This window comes from Acinonyx jubatus, chromosome E2 (assembly GCF_027475565.1).
Source record: "Acinonyx jubatus isolate Ajub_Pintada_27869175 chromosome E2, VMU_Ajub_asm_v1.0, whole genome shotgun sequence".
Taxonomy (NCBI): Eukaryota; Metazoa; Chordata; class Mammalia; order Carnivora; family Felidae; genus Acinonyx; species Acinonyx jubatus.
In genome coordinates, this window is record NC_069396.1 from 17,308,532 (window position 1) to 17,324,766 (window position 16,235).

General features: G+C 44.9%; 3 protein-coding genes across 4 annotated transcripts in view; 2 read left to right on the forward strand and 1 right to left on the reverse strand.

The window, feature by feature from the left end:
- The window catches only part of UTP4 (UTP4 small subunit processome component), a 31,553-nt gene extending 26,600 nt beyond the window's left edge, over nt 1-4,953 (reverse strand). The window contains exons 1-2 of the mRNA XM_027076079.2: nt 4,822-4,953; nt 3,539-3,699 (exon numbers count right to left, since the gene is read on the reverse strand). Of these exons, the coding sequence (XP_026931880.1) occupies nt 3,539-3,697 (159 nt within the window). The 5' untranslated portion in view covers nt 3,698-3,699; nt 4,822-4,953. The remainder of the gene's footprint in view (nt 1-3,538; nt 3,700-4,821) is intronic.
- CHTF8 (chromosome transmission fidelity factor 8) lies at nt 4,889-13,737 on the forward strand. Of its 2 annotated transcripts, none has more exons than XM_027076082.2 (4): nt 4,889-5,012; nt 12,674-12,731; nt 12,993-13,110; nt 13,513-13,737. In XM_027076082.2, the coding sequence occupies exons 2-4, from the start codon at nt 12,709-12,711 to the stop codon at nt 13,735-13,737; spliced, it is 366 nt and encodes a 121-aa protein (XP_026931883.1). In that variant the 5' UTR covers nt 4,889-5,012; nt 12,674-12,708. The 2 variants fall into 2 exon arrangements, with proteins under 2 accessions (XP_026931883.1, XP_026931884.1); XM_027076083.2 differs by lacking the exon at nt 4,889-5,012 and adding an exon at nt 5,329-5,409.
- DERPC (DERPC proline and glycine rich nuclear protein) lies at nt 13,734-15,362 on the forward strand. Its single transcript, XM_015069403.3, has one exon. The coding sequence runs from the start codon at nt 13,734-13,736 to the stop codon at nt 15,360-15,362; it is 1,629 nt and encodes a 542-aa protein (XP_014924889.2).
- The last annotated feature ends 873 nt before the right edge of the window (nt 15,363-16,235 follow it).

Genomic DNA, 16,235 nt, shown 5'->3' on the forward strand with positions numbered 1-16,235 from the left:
TCATGTCTATTAATATTTTCATTTTTTAGATTCAAATTTTAGTTACCTATACAGTTGGTTTCCTTTTCCCAGGACTTGTCCTCCAAACCTTTTCAAAAGAATAAAGTTTGTATCCAACTGTATTTGATATATGCAATTTTTTACAAAATCAGTGTAAATATCTTGATTAGGTGATGGTTTCACAGTACACATGTATGTCAGAGTTATCAATGTATACACTTTAAATTTTTTTAAGTTTATTTATTTTGAGAGACAGAGAAAGAAGAGTGCATGCGCACGTGGGAGCAGAAAGAATTCAAAGCAGGGCCCCCATGGTTAGTGTAGAACCCGATGCAGGGCTTAAACACACGAACCGTGACCTCATGACCTGAGGGAAAATCAAGAGTCAGACGCTTAACCAACTGAGCCACCCAGGTGCCCCTTGACACGTATACTTTAAATACATGTTTATTGTGTCAATTTTACCTATAAAAAGTTTTTTTAAAAATAAAACAAATGGATGCCCAGCTGGCTCAGTTGGAAGAACATGTGACTCTTGAATTGAGGGTTGTGGGTTTGCGCCTCACCTCCAACTTCTCATTCAAGTCTCAGAATCTTTTTTTAAGATTATTATTTTTTTTTAATTTTAAGTTTTTATTTATTTTGAGAGAGAGAGAACGAGCAGAGGAGGGGCAAAGAGAGACGGGGACAGAGAATCCCAAGCAGGCTGGGCACTGTCAGCGCAGAGCCTGATGTAGGGCTTGAACCCACAAACTGTGAGATCGTGACCTGAGCCGAAACCAAGAGTCAGCTACTTAACTATCAAGTCTCAGATTTTTTTTTTAATATTTATCTATTTTTGAGACAGAGAGAGACAGAGCATGAACGGGGGAGGGTCACAGAGAGAGGGAGACATAGAATCTGAAGCAGGCTCCAGGCTCTGAACTGTCAGCACAGAGCCCGATGTGGGGCTCGAACTCACAGATTGTGAGATTGTGACCTGAACCAGAGTTGGAAGCTCAACCGACTGAGCCATCGAGGCGCCCCTGAAGTCTCAGATTTCTAAGTGCTTTATGAGCACTTATAAAGGTTTCATGTAGGGTCCCTTGGGTTGTTTAGTTGGTTAAGCGTCTGACTCTGGATTTTAGCTCAGGTCATGATCTCATGGTTCATGAGTTTGAGCCCTACATCAGCCTCTGAGCTAGCAGTGTGGAGCCTGTTTGGGCCTCTCTCTGATCCTCCCCTGCTTGCTCTCTCGCTCTCCAAATAAGTAAATAAACTTTAGGAAAAAAAGAAGTTTTCATATATATCAAGACACTTTATTCTTATGTCTGCTCAGCACAAAAAGCACTGAGTAGGTACAATTTTTCTTCTCTTTACTTGAAAGGACACAAGTACTTGTGGTTTAAGGGGCTTGCGCAAAGTGCCACAGTCAAATGTGAAGAGAACATTTTAATTCTTATTCTAAGCCCCTACTCTTTTCACTCTAACGGACAAAGTTTTTTCTTGTTCTGAGAGTGATTAAGAAGTAGGGAAGGGACTATTGAAAAAGCAAAATACTAAGTTAATTATTGATGAAATAAGAACAGATGAGAAAAAATAGGAGACATTCAGTAAAGAATAACTGACATATTCACTAAATAAACATGAACTCAGGAGTGGTTCTGCACTAGACACTTGCTAAATGCTGGGAATAATGTCATCAATATCACCCACATGGTCCCTGTTTTCACAAAATTTGAAGTTCAATGGGGAAGAAAAACATTAAACAAATGTACAAACTATTATGTAATTGTAATTGTCATAAATGATAAGAAAAACCACAGGGTGCGACAAGCATATACCATAGCACATTTTTCACAGCATAGAATGTGACTTATTTATGGTAATCAGCAATTTTTTTAACTTTCTTTTTAAGTTTATTTATTTTGAGAGAAAGAATGCATGCACAGGGGAGGGCCAGACAGAGAAGGAGAGCAATTCCCAAGCAGGCTCCGTGCTGTCATCACAGAGCCCATGGCAGGCAATCGATCTTGTGAACCCTGATATCATGAACTGAGCCAAAATCAAAAGTCAGACGCTTAGCTGACCGAGCCACACAGGCACCCCAATTTTTTTTTTAACTTCTTGGTTCTTCAGGGGTCAACTCAGTAAGTCATCCCTTTCCAGGATTCCTAAACCCACATCATCAGAGTAAAAGCACCTCTCCACTAAGATTCTAGGCCTGTGCTTAGCTTTTTTTTTTTTTAAGTTTATTTATTTATTTATTTGGAAAGAGAGAGGGGACACCCATGTGCGTGCATGAGCAGGGAAGGGCAGAAAGAGAGGGAGTATGAAAACCCCAAGCAGGTTCCACACCGTCAATGTGGAGCCTGATATGGGGCTTGATCCCACGAACTGTGAGATCCTGACCTGAGCCAAAATAAGAGTCTGATGTAAACAGACTGAGCCACCTAGACTGCTCTGGTACTTAGCTTTATCATAAAATTTACCTACTCTTTGAAAACTGTATATCTATTTCCCCACTGGACTTTGAGCTCCTTCAATGTAGGGCCTCTGACATTTGTCATAATGCCTAATACTTGCCACTCATCACTCATTCATTTAGAAACAATTACAGGATGCCTTAATTCCAAGTATTAAACTGCTGGGCACTAAATTCATGCATTTATCCATCTACCCATTCATAGGCATCCATTCAGTGCTTAGGGCAATACACATTCATTAATGTAAAATGAATTATTTTGTTGCACCTGCAATCAGTAATCAGTACTTTTGAAAAATATGCTGCTATAACAGCTCTCTGCATACACCCAAATGGTATTTTACTTTGACTCCCAATTATAGGCAGTTCAGTCTACATTCTCTCAGATGAACTTAGAAATCCATCTTCCTACCATCGTCACCAAAAAGTTTGATATTAAAATGTTTCTGGGCACCTGGGTGGCTCAGTCGGTTAAGCGTCTGATTCTTGATTTCAGCTCAGGTCATGACCTCAGGGTTTGTGAGATGGAGCTCTGCAACAGGCTCTGTGGTGACACCACAGAGCCTGCTTGGGAGTCTTTCTCTCCTCTCTGACCCTTCCCCACCCATGCGCTCTTTCTCTCTCTCTCAAAAAATAAATTAAAAAACTTAAGAAGAAGAAAAAAAAAAAAGGATTGTTTCTTCTGAATTGACAATGAAATAGGTACTGACAACCCCAGCAGGAAATTCCACCTTACCAAAGTTGCACTGGTGCAGAGACTGATTATAAAGCAATGGGTCTTGACAATTTCCCTTTTTTGTTGTGCTCCAAAGATCCAGCAAACCTCAGTTTCCAACAGACAGTGGGCCACCATAATTTCTAGGTTTCTTTCTAACCAACGTTATAGATCAAAACTCTGAGCTCAGTCAAGAGATTGCATATTTACTACACATGTTATATAGTTCTAAATAACCCAGAGAGAGTACAGTCACTTTCTTTTGAAATCCTTCAACACAAAAGACATACACGTTGTAGAATTCAACTTAGTAAGAAAATTAACTCAGCAACACCAAATCAGGCTTCCAAATGACTTACTTTTTCCTGAAAGTAGTTTGCTGACAAGTTATAAATTTCCACAGTGCCATCTGTTCGTGAAACAGCCAATCTGTTTGACTGGTTATTGTAAGCCACACAGCGGATCCCTGATGGAACATAATTAAAGAAACGTACTCGATGGACCTTAAATTCACCCATTCCTGGAGGGGGGGGGGGAGAAAAAGAGTCATTATTGTGAAACGTTAACACCAGTGTGTCGCCTGTATTGTTCCTCACTATTGTTAACAGCAGTATATCACATGTATTATTATCGCCATCCTGTATGGAAGAGTCTAACTGTACCTGAGATTCACTTCTGAATATCTAACTAATGATGCTTTCGCCACCCCCCCCCCCCGCAAGAACCTATCAAACTATTTCCAGAAGCTCAGGATGCTTCAGCAGAAAAATTAAAAGATCGACACACAGAGCATTCCCCAGACTCCTAACAATCCTGCCAATTACCTGAAGAAAAGTACTCTGGGAAAGAAGAATGACAAAATACTGAACATAACCTCATTCTCTAATTGGGTGTGCGCACTTTAAGGAAGGGAGGCACATAGAGTTGACTGGTTGTATTCGAGGCAGAAACTAAGGTACTCCTGGAAAACACCACTAATACTCGCAAAAAGCAAGAAATATTGACAGCCTAAATGGGTCTCTCAAAGCCCGGTCCACAGAATTTCTGCATCAAACTATATGGAAAAACGGCTTTTAAAAATGCAGGACTCTGGGTCCTACTCCACAGCTCCAGAATTCCTCTCTTGGCTGAGGAGAGAAAGGGGGTAGACTAGGAATCTGCATTTTAGCGAACACTTCTAACTTTACAGCACTCTAAGTTTACAAATTACAGACTCAAGCTAAGGTAGTGACTGACAGCGGGACTCATGGGGCTGGCAGAACCGAGAGCTCCTCAAGGAAAGAAGCGACAGGACTTAGTTTGGCATCTGTCAACTATCCCCTCCACACAGCCGCCAACAATCACACTCGGTGAAGACAGGGGCCGGGTCTGGTTCGCCGCTCGCTCGTCTTTCTTCAAGGTTAGGAACGCGCGGGCAGAACAGGCGCGTTCCGCCGGGCCCGGCCCAGCCCAGCTAAGACGGCGTCTGAAGTGCGCGCTAGAACTCCGCCGCCCCTTCTCTCTCCGGGAATCTACGAGCAGCACCCACCCACCCACGGCACAGGGGGGGACAGCGAGCTCCGCCGGCGTCTGCCAAGAGCAGGCCGCAGCCCCTCAAATTTCTTTCTCTCCCGCTGCTAAACTTACCCCTTCCTCAACTCACCTATGGCTGGGGGCTCGTCTCTCTCTACCGCGGCCCCACGTGCGCGCGCGCTCGCGTGCTCTGCCCCGGAAGTGCTCGCGGCGCAAGGCCGGAAGTGCGCAGGCAGTGCTCGCGGCGGCGGCGACGGCGGCGGGAGGTTCGGTTGTCGCCCGTTGGCCGCGCGGCGCCGCGCTCGGCGGCCGCCATTGCAGGTCAGGCCGCGGGCGGGGGTCGCGGGAGGCCGCGGGGATTGAGGGCTGAGCCTGGGTTGGGGGCGAGGGTGCGAGGGAGCGGGAAGCTAGGGAGCTGGAGCCGGGTGGGGCGCGCGGCTCGAGGAGAAGAATGGCGAGCCGAGGGGCGGGGAGCGCGGGCGGGGGAGGGGCGGCCGGGAAGGGGGAGGGGAGCGAAGAGAGCCGCGGCGAGGTGGGGGCGAGCCCAGAGGAGCCCCCGGGGTGGGAGGGCCGGGAATTGTGGGGGAAGGGAGCGGTGTAGAGACGGAAGGCGGAGGGAAGGAAGGGAGCGAGCGGGGCGGAGCGAGAGAAGGGCGGAAAGGGTGGCCGAGCGCGGGCGGAGGACGGAGAAGGGGGCGGCGCGGGCCGGAACCTCGAGGTACGTGCGGGAAGGGGTTCTTCCCCGGGTGGGGAGGGAGTCCAGCACGTGAGGCTTGCGGGAGCGGGGTAGAACTGGAACCCAGGAAGTAGCGGGCATATCAGAAAGCGGACTGGGGGGAGGGGGGGTAGGACTATGAGGCTTGTTCGAGGGGACATTTTTAAGTCGCGGTGGGGGGGGGGGGGAGCTGCTGGTAGAGGTAATTGGGAGGGTGGTTGCAAGAAAGAGTGCTCCAGGTTCTTTGTAGGCGGAGTGAGAGACTGGGGAAGAGTGGGGTGGGGTCCTGGAGTAGCTAAGCACTTCAGATTGAAGAAGGAACAGGGCAAGATCTGGAGAATGAGGGTGGTAGAAGGACGTGTAAAGAGAAATCTTTGGGAGGAGGGTGGACAGTTTGGAAGATCACTCCAGTGAGGGGTGTGGAGGAATGCAGTTTAAAGAATACTTTCCTTGGGAGGTAGGAGAAAGGGTTAATTAGGTTGATAGGAGATCCCACCGAAAGTCTGGGGGTGAACTGGAGGGGGTTGGGGAAGAGAGGGAAAGCGGATCGAGAAGTCCCAGAAAGTGGGCGGGACTAGACGTAGGAAGTGTTTGTAACTGAAGGGATGGGAGGGGGTCAGGGGTGAGGGAGGAGAAAGTGGGAGCCGGTTGGGGGCGGAGAATCCCGGATAGTGTAAGACTTCAAGCAGGGCTAGAAAGGATGGGCTTTGGGGTAGATAGGGGGTTACAGTAAGAGGAGGAAGGGTTCAGATGGGGCTGCAGAGTAGCAGAAGATGGAGAAAACTGGAGTAACTCAGATCGACTGAAGCCATCTTTTTCACCCATTGTCTACAAATACCAGTAACTGATTCCCTCCATCATGGGAATCCTAAAATGTGATGGGAAAGTACCACGTGTATGCATAGTATCCACACATGTTTTTGAACACACTCTTCACTAATGAAAAGTTTGGAAGCATTCATTTCCACCCACCCTCCATAGCCCCTCTTTGGAGGGGAGCAAGCTTCTCATTTAGAAACCGAATTTTAGCGGTTAATGACATAAGCCTGTCAAGAGACAAGATTTTCCCTTTGAAACTTAGACCATCTCCTTCAGTCACAAACCACAATGACACTGTTAATAAAAATAACCTGCATTCATATATGACAACTTCCTGAATTGTTAGTTTAATGGAAAGGCACATAGAGAAATAGTGATCTTTAGAGGAAAAAAAAACAAAAAAAACCCTTTCAGAACTTAATCCTTGAAGCAGTTTGGTGAACCTTGACTGTCCTGGTTGAATTGTTCTCACATTATGTAAACTTGGTTTTACTCTGATAACCTGCTGCTTTTCTGGATGTTTTAGTCCACTATAAACAATAATTATACAGTATAGTATTAAGACATTATTTTGGACATATACTAAGAAAATGTCACATTCCTCCCCACGTAATAAATAGTTTGACCCTAAAGGCATACCACGTCTTAGTCGCTGTTCTGAGGATTTTACATTCATAACCTCATTAAATTTTCACAACAATCCTTTGGGATAGGTTCTTTCTTATGCCCCATTTGTTGGTGGGGAAACTGAAACTTACAAAGTTAGATTACTCCCACGTCATATATAGGGTAAGTGACAGAATCCAGGTCCGACAACTTGAGTTCTCACAGCATTTCTAAACAAAGAACATTCCTGGGACTAAATAAAAGTTTGGTAAATGCTAAGTGTTGGCCTAGCAATTTGAAAACACTTTGTGTCATGGATTTAGTTTTTTTAAATAAAAAACAAAAATTTTTATATTGAGAACTGTAAAGTTTAAGCCTTTATTCCCTATTTTAAAAAAAACAACATACAACTTGCATTGAAAGGTGTAATGAAAATTTGTAAAATACTACTTAGCTCTAGTAAAACTTAATTTGTAATTACCCTTGAGTCCCCTTATTTGGGTAAAAACCGTATGTTCTGTTAAATCTATACCACACTTTGTTCTACCACTTTGTATTTTGGGGGCAGTTATCATTATGAGGCTCATTGCTCGTTCATTTTCAGTTCTCTGTAAGACAGCAGTAATATTTTAAAACAGTTTAACAATTCAGAAAGCAAAGTACAAGAAACGCAGTGACAATGTACTCTCTTCTTTTGGCTCATTTTGCCTTCTAAATTTTGAATTCTGGAGGTGACACTGAGTAGATCTCTAGAGATTTCAAAAATCTAAATTTCAGCAATTGAATATGATAAAAAGGCTTGTTTTCAACTACCTACCCCACAGATGTAATAGCTGCTTTGGCTGCAAGTTGTGTAGGTTACTTACTTGGTGTGTTGTAGACATGAGAAAGGCTAATAATATCTGTAAAACACTCAGAAGTGATATAGATGTACTGTATTCAAGGGGCTGTGGGAGAGGACTGCTGGAGAGGCCATATTGTGGAAGCGTTAAGGTTCACATCCCAGCTCTACCGCTTACTAGCTGCGTGACCAGTTACTTAACCTTTAGTTTCTCTGAGCATGTTTCTTCATCTATAAAATGGGAATAAGTGTGTGCATCATTAGGGTTGTTTTCATAGTTAAATGATAAAATCAGATAAGTGTCCACAAAAGTTTAGCTATGGGAGAAATTAAGCTTTTTATATCATAATGCCTGGATTTTTTTTTCCTCTTAAACTGTGTTTGCACTCTGATTTTTCAGGTTTTTAATAATAACTTTACCAGTAATTAAGTTCAAATAGAGGTAGAAGTCAAATGATAGTTCTAAATAAGGTACATCCCAGATTGGTCTGGTTCTAGTTAAATCTTTTGAATTTTGTGTAGCGATCCATTTTAGCTCCAGATTGGTTTTAAGAATGCTGGTTCCTTTGCTGTGCTGTAGTTTGTTCAGGGGTCTCGAAATTATCTGGACCACTGTTCCTGAGAAACAATAGTGTGTTGATTTTACCCAGGATCTCCAGACTAGCTTCACATCTGAAGACTGGGGATGATCTGGGGCAAGCCATTTCTAGAAATTTTTAAGCCCCACAAAGGGCTTTTTTTTTTTTTAAGGGAAAAAATTAGAGTTAATTAGAATGTATAAAGTGCTTTTAAAATTTCTTTTATGGAGCTAAAGTCACTTGACTAAGCTAGGAATACAGAATTATGTATTGTTTATTTAGCTATATGAAGGCCCAGAAAAATTAAGCAGAAAAAAATACCCCTTTGTTGAGATGTGGGAGTGGGGGGGGGGGAGGGTCAAAATAATTCATTTCAGGGGAAAGAGGTTGGGTTTTCTCCTCACTTTGCCATCTCTTCAGGTCCACACTCTAGCTGTAGCCTATGAGGCTCCACTCTGAAGTACAGTGAATTAAACATCTTTTAAAAAGTGAATCACAAAATTCTCCTTGGCTCTACAGTTACACATATTGTCAACTTAGAATTATTATTCTTAAACCAAAGTAAGTTAGTTGGTCCTAGCCAGATCTGGGATTAAACTCAATACTGTTGAGAAAGAGGTGGCAAACAAGCTCTTCCATTGACTCCTTTTAGTTTCATGATTTGCTAGAGTGAATTCTTCAGGCTGTGTCTTTAAATGTTGTTTTTGATAAACCTGCAATTTCTACACAGTGTTTTAAAACAAACATGTAGAAATTGTTCTAGTTGTCTTTATTGCTGGAATTAGTTGAAACTGAAGACTCAGAAATTTTTGTTTTGTTCTACAGGAAATATTTATTGTAATGTTAGATCTATTATTACTAATAGGATTTGGTTTGCATTATACTTTTTCACTTCTTCATTTTCCTACTACCTGCGTATTGTCAAGGGTATAATAGGGACAGATTGGGCTGCATGTTCTCAGATCCTTTTTAGACAACTCCACATTAAGTGAAATACACATTCCCTGTTGCCTCCATCAAGTGTGTCCTCAATGAAGTACCAGGTAGATCTGCCTGCTCTGACCCTGAGAACAGTTGCAGACAGGAGTAATCTCAAGGAGCAAGAGAAGGAAGGAATAATAAAATTCAGGTGATAGGCTATTTAAAAACTTTTTTAAATGTTTATTTTGAGAGAGTGTGTAGGAGAGGGGCAGAGAAGGAGGGAGAGAGAGAATCCCAAGAGAATCTCTATCTGCGCAGAGCCTGACTCGGGGCTTGATCCCACGAACCTCCAGATCATGACCTGAGCCAAAATTAAGAGTGTGATGCTCAACTGACCGAGCTACCCAGAGGCCCCCAATTTTTTTTTTTTTTAATTTGAGAAAATGCGAGGGTGGGGGGGGGAGAGAGAGAGAAAGAATCTTAAGCAGGCTTCATGCTCAGCACAGAGCCAATGGGCTCGATCCCACAACCCTGGGAGGATGACCTGAGCCAAAAATCAAGAGTCCAACTGAACCACGCAGGCACTCTGATAGGCTATTTTAAAATCTAATTTTAAGGGGCACTTGGGTGGCTTAGTTAAGAGTCCAACTCTTGTTGGCTCAGGTCATGATCTCACAGTTCCGTGGGTTTGAGCCCTACATTGGGCTCTGTGCTGGCAGGATGGAGTTCTTTTTCTCCCCCTCTCTCTGTCCCTTCCCTGCTCACACTGTCTCTGTCTCTCTCAAAAATAAATGAATTTTTTTAAAGAGTAGAATTTTAAAATTTGCTAAAGGAATGCCCTCTCCTACATTTCTTACTACCTTGGTAAATACATCCTCGTGTACATAAATGTAGTTAGGCCAGTCTATAGGTTCCTGTGAGCTAGACTTCTATAAGTAGGAATGAATTTCATTCCTGTTCACATCTGCAGCATCCCAGTAGGACTAGCACAAATTTTTACCAGCCTGACTAGGTACAGAAGCAGGATGGTGAAGATGGTGGAGCTGTAGGCCAGGGAATTTTTATTTTCAGGAGCATTGCTGGATGTCTGCCAGTGTCAGGAGATCTACTGAGGCAGGGCTTCCTACATAGTGGGTAAAGCTGCGTGTGCTCTCAAGTACCAGGGATTAGTACGCAGGTACAGGTATTCCGGCCCAGCTATCAGGCATCTATTTTCCTTTGCCCACTTAGGCCACTGTTGTCAATTCCTGTTCTAACAGGAAACTTTCCGGGAAATGTGGGATACACTTAAAATATTTCTGCAGCCCATATGTACTTGTCTCAAACATGCTTCCAGAGGCCTTAAAGATTGATTTCCTTCCTTGCTGTGGTCTTCCTAGAATCTGTGTATCTGTGTGAACACGTAATTGTTTCTCAAAGTACCTATATTTTGTTATAAATAGACCCATCAAGTAATATGTAGTGCGTTATCAGTCATCAAAAGCTTAGTTATAAGAAGCCTTTAATCTGTATGCATTTATTAACCTTTAGAAACCTTCCAATTTCAGTTTCTAGTTACTAAGTCTTTTTTGATTCATGGCTAAAGTATACCTACCATTCTCTAAATTACAGTCACAGTTATAGTGTGGAAATACTGATTTATTTTTTCCCTTCTCTAAAAAACTAGCTATTTATCTTTAAAGCATTTGTGCATATATGTGGTCTTCAAAGTAGGCTAATGAGTCAGATAATCTGGATGCTAGCCCCATAGTCATTAAGTGACTTGTGTATGATGACACAGTGAAGAGTTTCTACACTTATAGGCTGGAACCTGACTTTAGGTCTTCTGATTTTAAATTGTAATCCTTTCTCCTTCAGGAAACCTTAGAAGAATTTTAACAGTTCTTTTGGTTATTCTGGGTGGTAGTGGTAGGGCCTCCTTATCTTGTCACAAGACGTTTGCCCTTGAGCCTGGTGTATTTGTTCTCAAGCAGTGCCACAACTGGTGCTACTGCGGAAGGTCTGTCTTACTCAGAGATTCCTTGATTCCCCCTTGCCCTTCTAATCAGCTCTTCCACGTATGCAGTGCCTGCCTGATGCTTTGGTGCCTTTTCATTCTCACCGATACTTGGTTTTCTCCTTTGGGAGCATATTGATTATGATGGGTGTAGCATAAAGTCACGAGGCCTAGGTTCTTATGTGTGAACAGCATCTGATTCGTAATACAAATTCAATAAATATTAGCTACTGTTTATATCTGAATTTAAGACCAGTGAATTGACTGACCTTATGTTCCCAAAGTGTTTGGTGCTCAAGAGTAGAGGTTCTGCTGTCCTGGAAGGCTTTTGGCAACATACTTTTCCCTGAAGATCCAAAATGAAGGTCAACATACCAGTGAAGAAACCTGTTTAACTTTTTAATCTGGTGTTTGCACGTGCTTGCTTCAGCAGCACATAAATTAATCTGTTGTTTGCTAACCTTGAGCACAATTACACCTATTAACCTGCCATACTACAACTGGTAAACACTAGACTACTAACTTTCCGCTAAGTTCTAGCAATTCATTGGAAGGACTTATACAGAACCCGTAGTTTAAATTCTCCCTATCCCCCTAACCTCCCAGGAATGTATCCTTTCTAGAAAGACAAGTGAAGATAGTTGTTTCAGGCAAAAATGCATTTTAACCCATTCTTTTAGAGTACCACAAACTTGCCACCAGGTGGTACTGTTGTATAAAAGGAAAGTTGATGGAGTATCAGGGTATTTTAGTACCAAAGTGAAAGATGGTCAAGGCGTATGATGAGAGTCATGTTAGAAATCAGCTTACCATTCACTAAAGTTGTCTGAAGGACTTTTTCGTTTCTTGGCTTTTGTTAAAGAAGGTCTTTTGAACCTTGAAACATAACCAAAGTGTTAGACATGAAGTGTATATCATCACCAAAGGAAAATGTAGAATCTAAATGAATTCTTTAATTTCTTAAGAAACATGCAGACTAGGGGTGCCTCAGTCTGACTTCAAGTGTCCAACTTTGGCTCAGGTCAGGATCTTGCGTTCATGAGTTTGAGCCCTGCACCGGGCAGGCTCTCTGCTGTCAGTACAGAGCCCACTTTGGATCCTATCTCCCTCTCTCTGCCCCTCTCCCACTCACACTCTGTCTCTTAAAAATAAAAATTAAAAAAAACAGAACAGAAAATAGAACATCCTTGAGAAAGGCAAGTTAGCATAGTGGTCAGCAATGTGGGCTCTAATGTATGTTTGGGTTCAAATTCTGGCTCTTTGACTAGTAAATATGTGACCTTGAACACAAGTATAATACGTGTTAACTTTCCACACTATTGTTGATCTTTGGTGGTCTTAAGCAATGTTACATGTACGGTGTCAACTCAAAAAGATTTACATCTTAAAAGAGTTGTTGGAGTGAAATAAAATTTGTCTAAAGCACTTAGAAAAATGCCTCACATATAGTACGTGATATATGTTAGCTATCATTATTATTGTCCTAAAATTTTTTTTCCTCTACAGCTTATTTTCAGTTGCTTTTTAAAGACGGAAAGCTCATGGTGCAAATTGTTATTTCCAGGTGAGTACATTTTGAGACTTCTTTTGTTTAGCTTGAATGATTAGGGTTCTGTAGGTTTGACATTTTCCTGAAAGAATTGGGGTTCTCAGGTGCATCTTGCACACGTCCTTGCATTTCAGTCTCTAGTTCAGTGCCTGGCACTGCCTAATTTCCCAAGAACTTATGCTCAACAAAGTTCTTTTGGGCCTTGAATGGTGGTGTAGGACACTATTCATCCTTCACCCCTCAAAAATATTGTAACCGCCAGCCCTTTGCTTGCAGTGCTGGGGCTGGAGGCCTGGCAGAATGGGTGCTGATGGAGCTACAGGGGGAGATCGAGGCTCGCTACAGCACTGGATTAGCTGGAAACCTCCTGGGAGACCTACATTACACCACTGAGGTGAGGGGACTTTTCTTTCCCTGCCTAATGCCTCAGGAAAGCAAGCTACACCAAGGTGGTGCTCCCAGGACCCAGAGTGAGGACTGCCCTCAGGTTTGTTATTCGAGGTCTAGCTAATCTAATGTATCTGCTTGTTCTCCCCCAACCCCTGCAATAGCAGGGAAATTTAGCTTTGGGGAAGCTGGAAAAGTCACTGTTCTAAAAAGTGGAAATTCTCTTACCTGGGGTTAGAAAGAGTAAAAAGGGCATGAGGGTGGTTGCCTGGTGTGGCTCTTCAATATTGTTAGAGCCAAACCAGGGAGTGGAGGTGCCAGCATTGCCTTCCAAGAGCATCTCTAGAAGGCACCTGAGTGTTATGACCTTGCCCTGAACCTTAGGCGTTTCGTTCTTGTTCTGCTAAAGGGAATCCCTGTGCTGATCGTGGGGCATCATATCCTGTATGGAAAAATCATCCACCTGGAGAAACCTTTTGCCGTCCTTGTCAAACACACTCCTGGGGAGCAGGACTGTGATGAGCTTGGCTGCAAGACTGGCACCCGGTACCTGGTGACAGCACTCATCAAAAACAAGATCCTTTTCAAAACTCGCCCCAAGCCCATTATCACCAACGTCCCCAAGAAAGTATGAAAGAACCCCGGATTTTCCCTAGAGAGCGGCCAACTCCTTGGACTCGTGCTCAGTTGCCACCTCGAGGACGACTCGACGGTTCTTTGGGACCACAGGGGGGTCCTGTCCTAAACACAGGTCACCCGCTGGGCATGAACTCTGATCCCTTCCTTATGGCAACTGGTTCTCTTGGTGGAAATCTGGCCCCATTTCCAAGGAACCCATCACCTTTTCCAACTTCATCAGGCTCATTGGCTTCAAATCCAGCACCTTTCCCTGCTGGTGCTCGTGACCCAGGCATGGCTTCTTTTCCAAGAGGGATGAATCCCACTGGCACAGGTGCAGTTTCTTTCCCAAGGCCTGGTGGCCTCTTGGGCCCAGGTCCAGGCCCAGGCCCATCTCTAAACCCAAGGGCAGGGGCTCTACCAGGCCCAGGGCCTCTGTCTAATCCAAGGTTAGGGGGTCTCCCGGGGCCAGGTCCTATGTCCAACCCAAGGGCAGGTGGTCTCCTGGGAACAGGTCCTGACCCCAGAAGTGGCGGCCCCATGGGCCCTGGATCTGGGCCCAACCTGAGAGCAGGTGTCCTGTTGCCTTCTGGGAATGGTCCTCCTAATCCTAGGCCTGTTGGCCTGGGACCAGGACCCAGTCCCAATCTGAGATCAGGCTTCGTTGGTACAAACCCTGCCCCGAGATCAGGTATGTTTCCAGGCCCTGGCCTTGGGCCCAACCCAAGAGCAAATAGCCTGGGCCCAAGCCTTGGGCCCAACCCAAGGGCAGGTGGCCTGGGACCAGGCCCAAATCTGGACACCAGAGCAGGTGGCCTCCTGGGCACGGGATCTGGTCTTAACTTAAGGATGGCTGGACCTCAAGGCCTAGATCTTGCCCCCATTTTAAGAGCAGCAGGTCTATTAGGAGCAAATTCAGCTGCTTTCTCACAGGCTTCTGGAAACATGGGCACAAGCCCATCCTCTATGGCAAGAGTACCTGGCCCCATGGGCCCAAACTCGGGTCCTGGTTCTCGGGGAATTGGCCTTCCAGGGCCAAATCCATCTCCCATGTCCAGAGCTCCCGGCCCCATAGGCCCTAATTCAGCTCATTTTTCAAGGCCAGCTGGGCCCATGGGAGTAAATGCCAGTCCCTTTCCAAGGGGGACCGGTTCAGGAGGGCTGAATCCAGCTGCCTTTTCTCAGTCTTCTGGCACATTGGCTTCAAATCCAGCTACCTTCCAGAGGTCTGCTGGCCTCCAGGGCTCAAGTCCCGCAATTTTCCCAAGAACCTCTGGGCCACTAGGCCCCAACCCAGCTAACTTCCCAAGGGCCAGTGGCTTGCAGGGCCCAAGTCCTGCTGCCTTCCCAAGGTCTACTGGCCCATTAGGCCCTGGTCAGGTTACTTTCCCCAGGTCAGCTCCTGGGCCCCTGGGCTCTTCTCCAGCAGGCCCTGTGGGCATCAACCCAGCTCCTTTTGCAAGGCCAACTGGAACCCTGGGTCTAAACCCAGCTTCCTTTCCAAGGATGAATGGCCCTGTGAGCAAGACTTTGGTCCCATTTCCTAGAGTGGGGAACCTCCCTGGCACAAACCCAGCTGCTTTCCCCAGACCAGGGGGTCCTATGGCTGCAATGTACCCAAATGGAATGTTACCCCCTTAAACACTTTTCTCTCCAGGACCACTCTGGTTTCCAGGCACCGTGGTTCTGGGCAGGAGCTGTGTTTTAGGTAAAAGGGTAGATCTGGAGCTACAGTCTGAAGTACCATAGCTGGGGCTCAAGTTCAAATGAGCCATCTTTTTCCTCCGCTTCTTTCTTGACTGAAGGCGAAATGTTACTTGTGAGAGATGGACTACCGCAGGTGGGAATGATCCTGACCTTGAGAGAAAGGATCTCCAGCCCTCCAGAAGCCTGCTGTGCTTTTGTCCCACAGCTTTCTGCCCCTTGTTTCTTACTAGTTTCTTGAATTGTTCTTGTGGACTTTTCCTCAGGGATACATTGGCCTGCAGGTCCCAATTCATATGTAGTCCTCTGCTCACCACTGGAGAATCAGCTCACTGCTCTCTAGAACTGTTGCAATGGTGAACGGATCATGCTTCAGCAGCTCTGCCCTGGGCAGCTTGGACCTGGTCATCCTCTACTGCCATACCTTTCCCTGAGGGCTTGAACACAGAACAGGGAGGTGGGCAACCACTTCAAAGACCCACCAAATACAATTTTGCTTGATTAACTGGGCCTGCAGCTTCCTTCTCCTGGGACTCAGAGGAGGCCAGAATCAAGGCTCCACCGCTCACCTAATTCCCTCTCCACTAGTACTCCCGATCAAAGAACCTCAAAATTTAAACTGACGTCAATGGGAATATGGGAACTGGGGTAGGGGGTGGGGGGGATGAAGGGGAGAAATCACTGTGCTTCGTTCAGCCTGAGGTGAAAGGATGGTTGGTGTTTTTCCTGCATTGTATCTTTTCTTACTGTTTCTTTAATAAATGGGATGAGAGGGCTGCCAATGTCACTCCATTGAGTTACCTGTTTCCA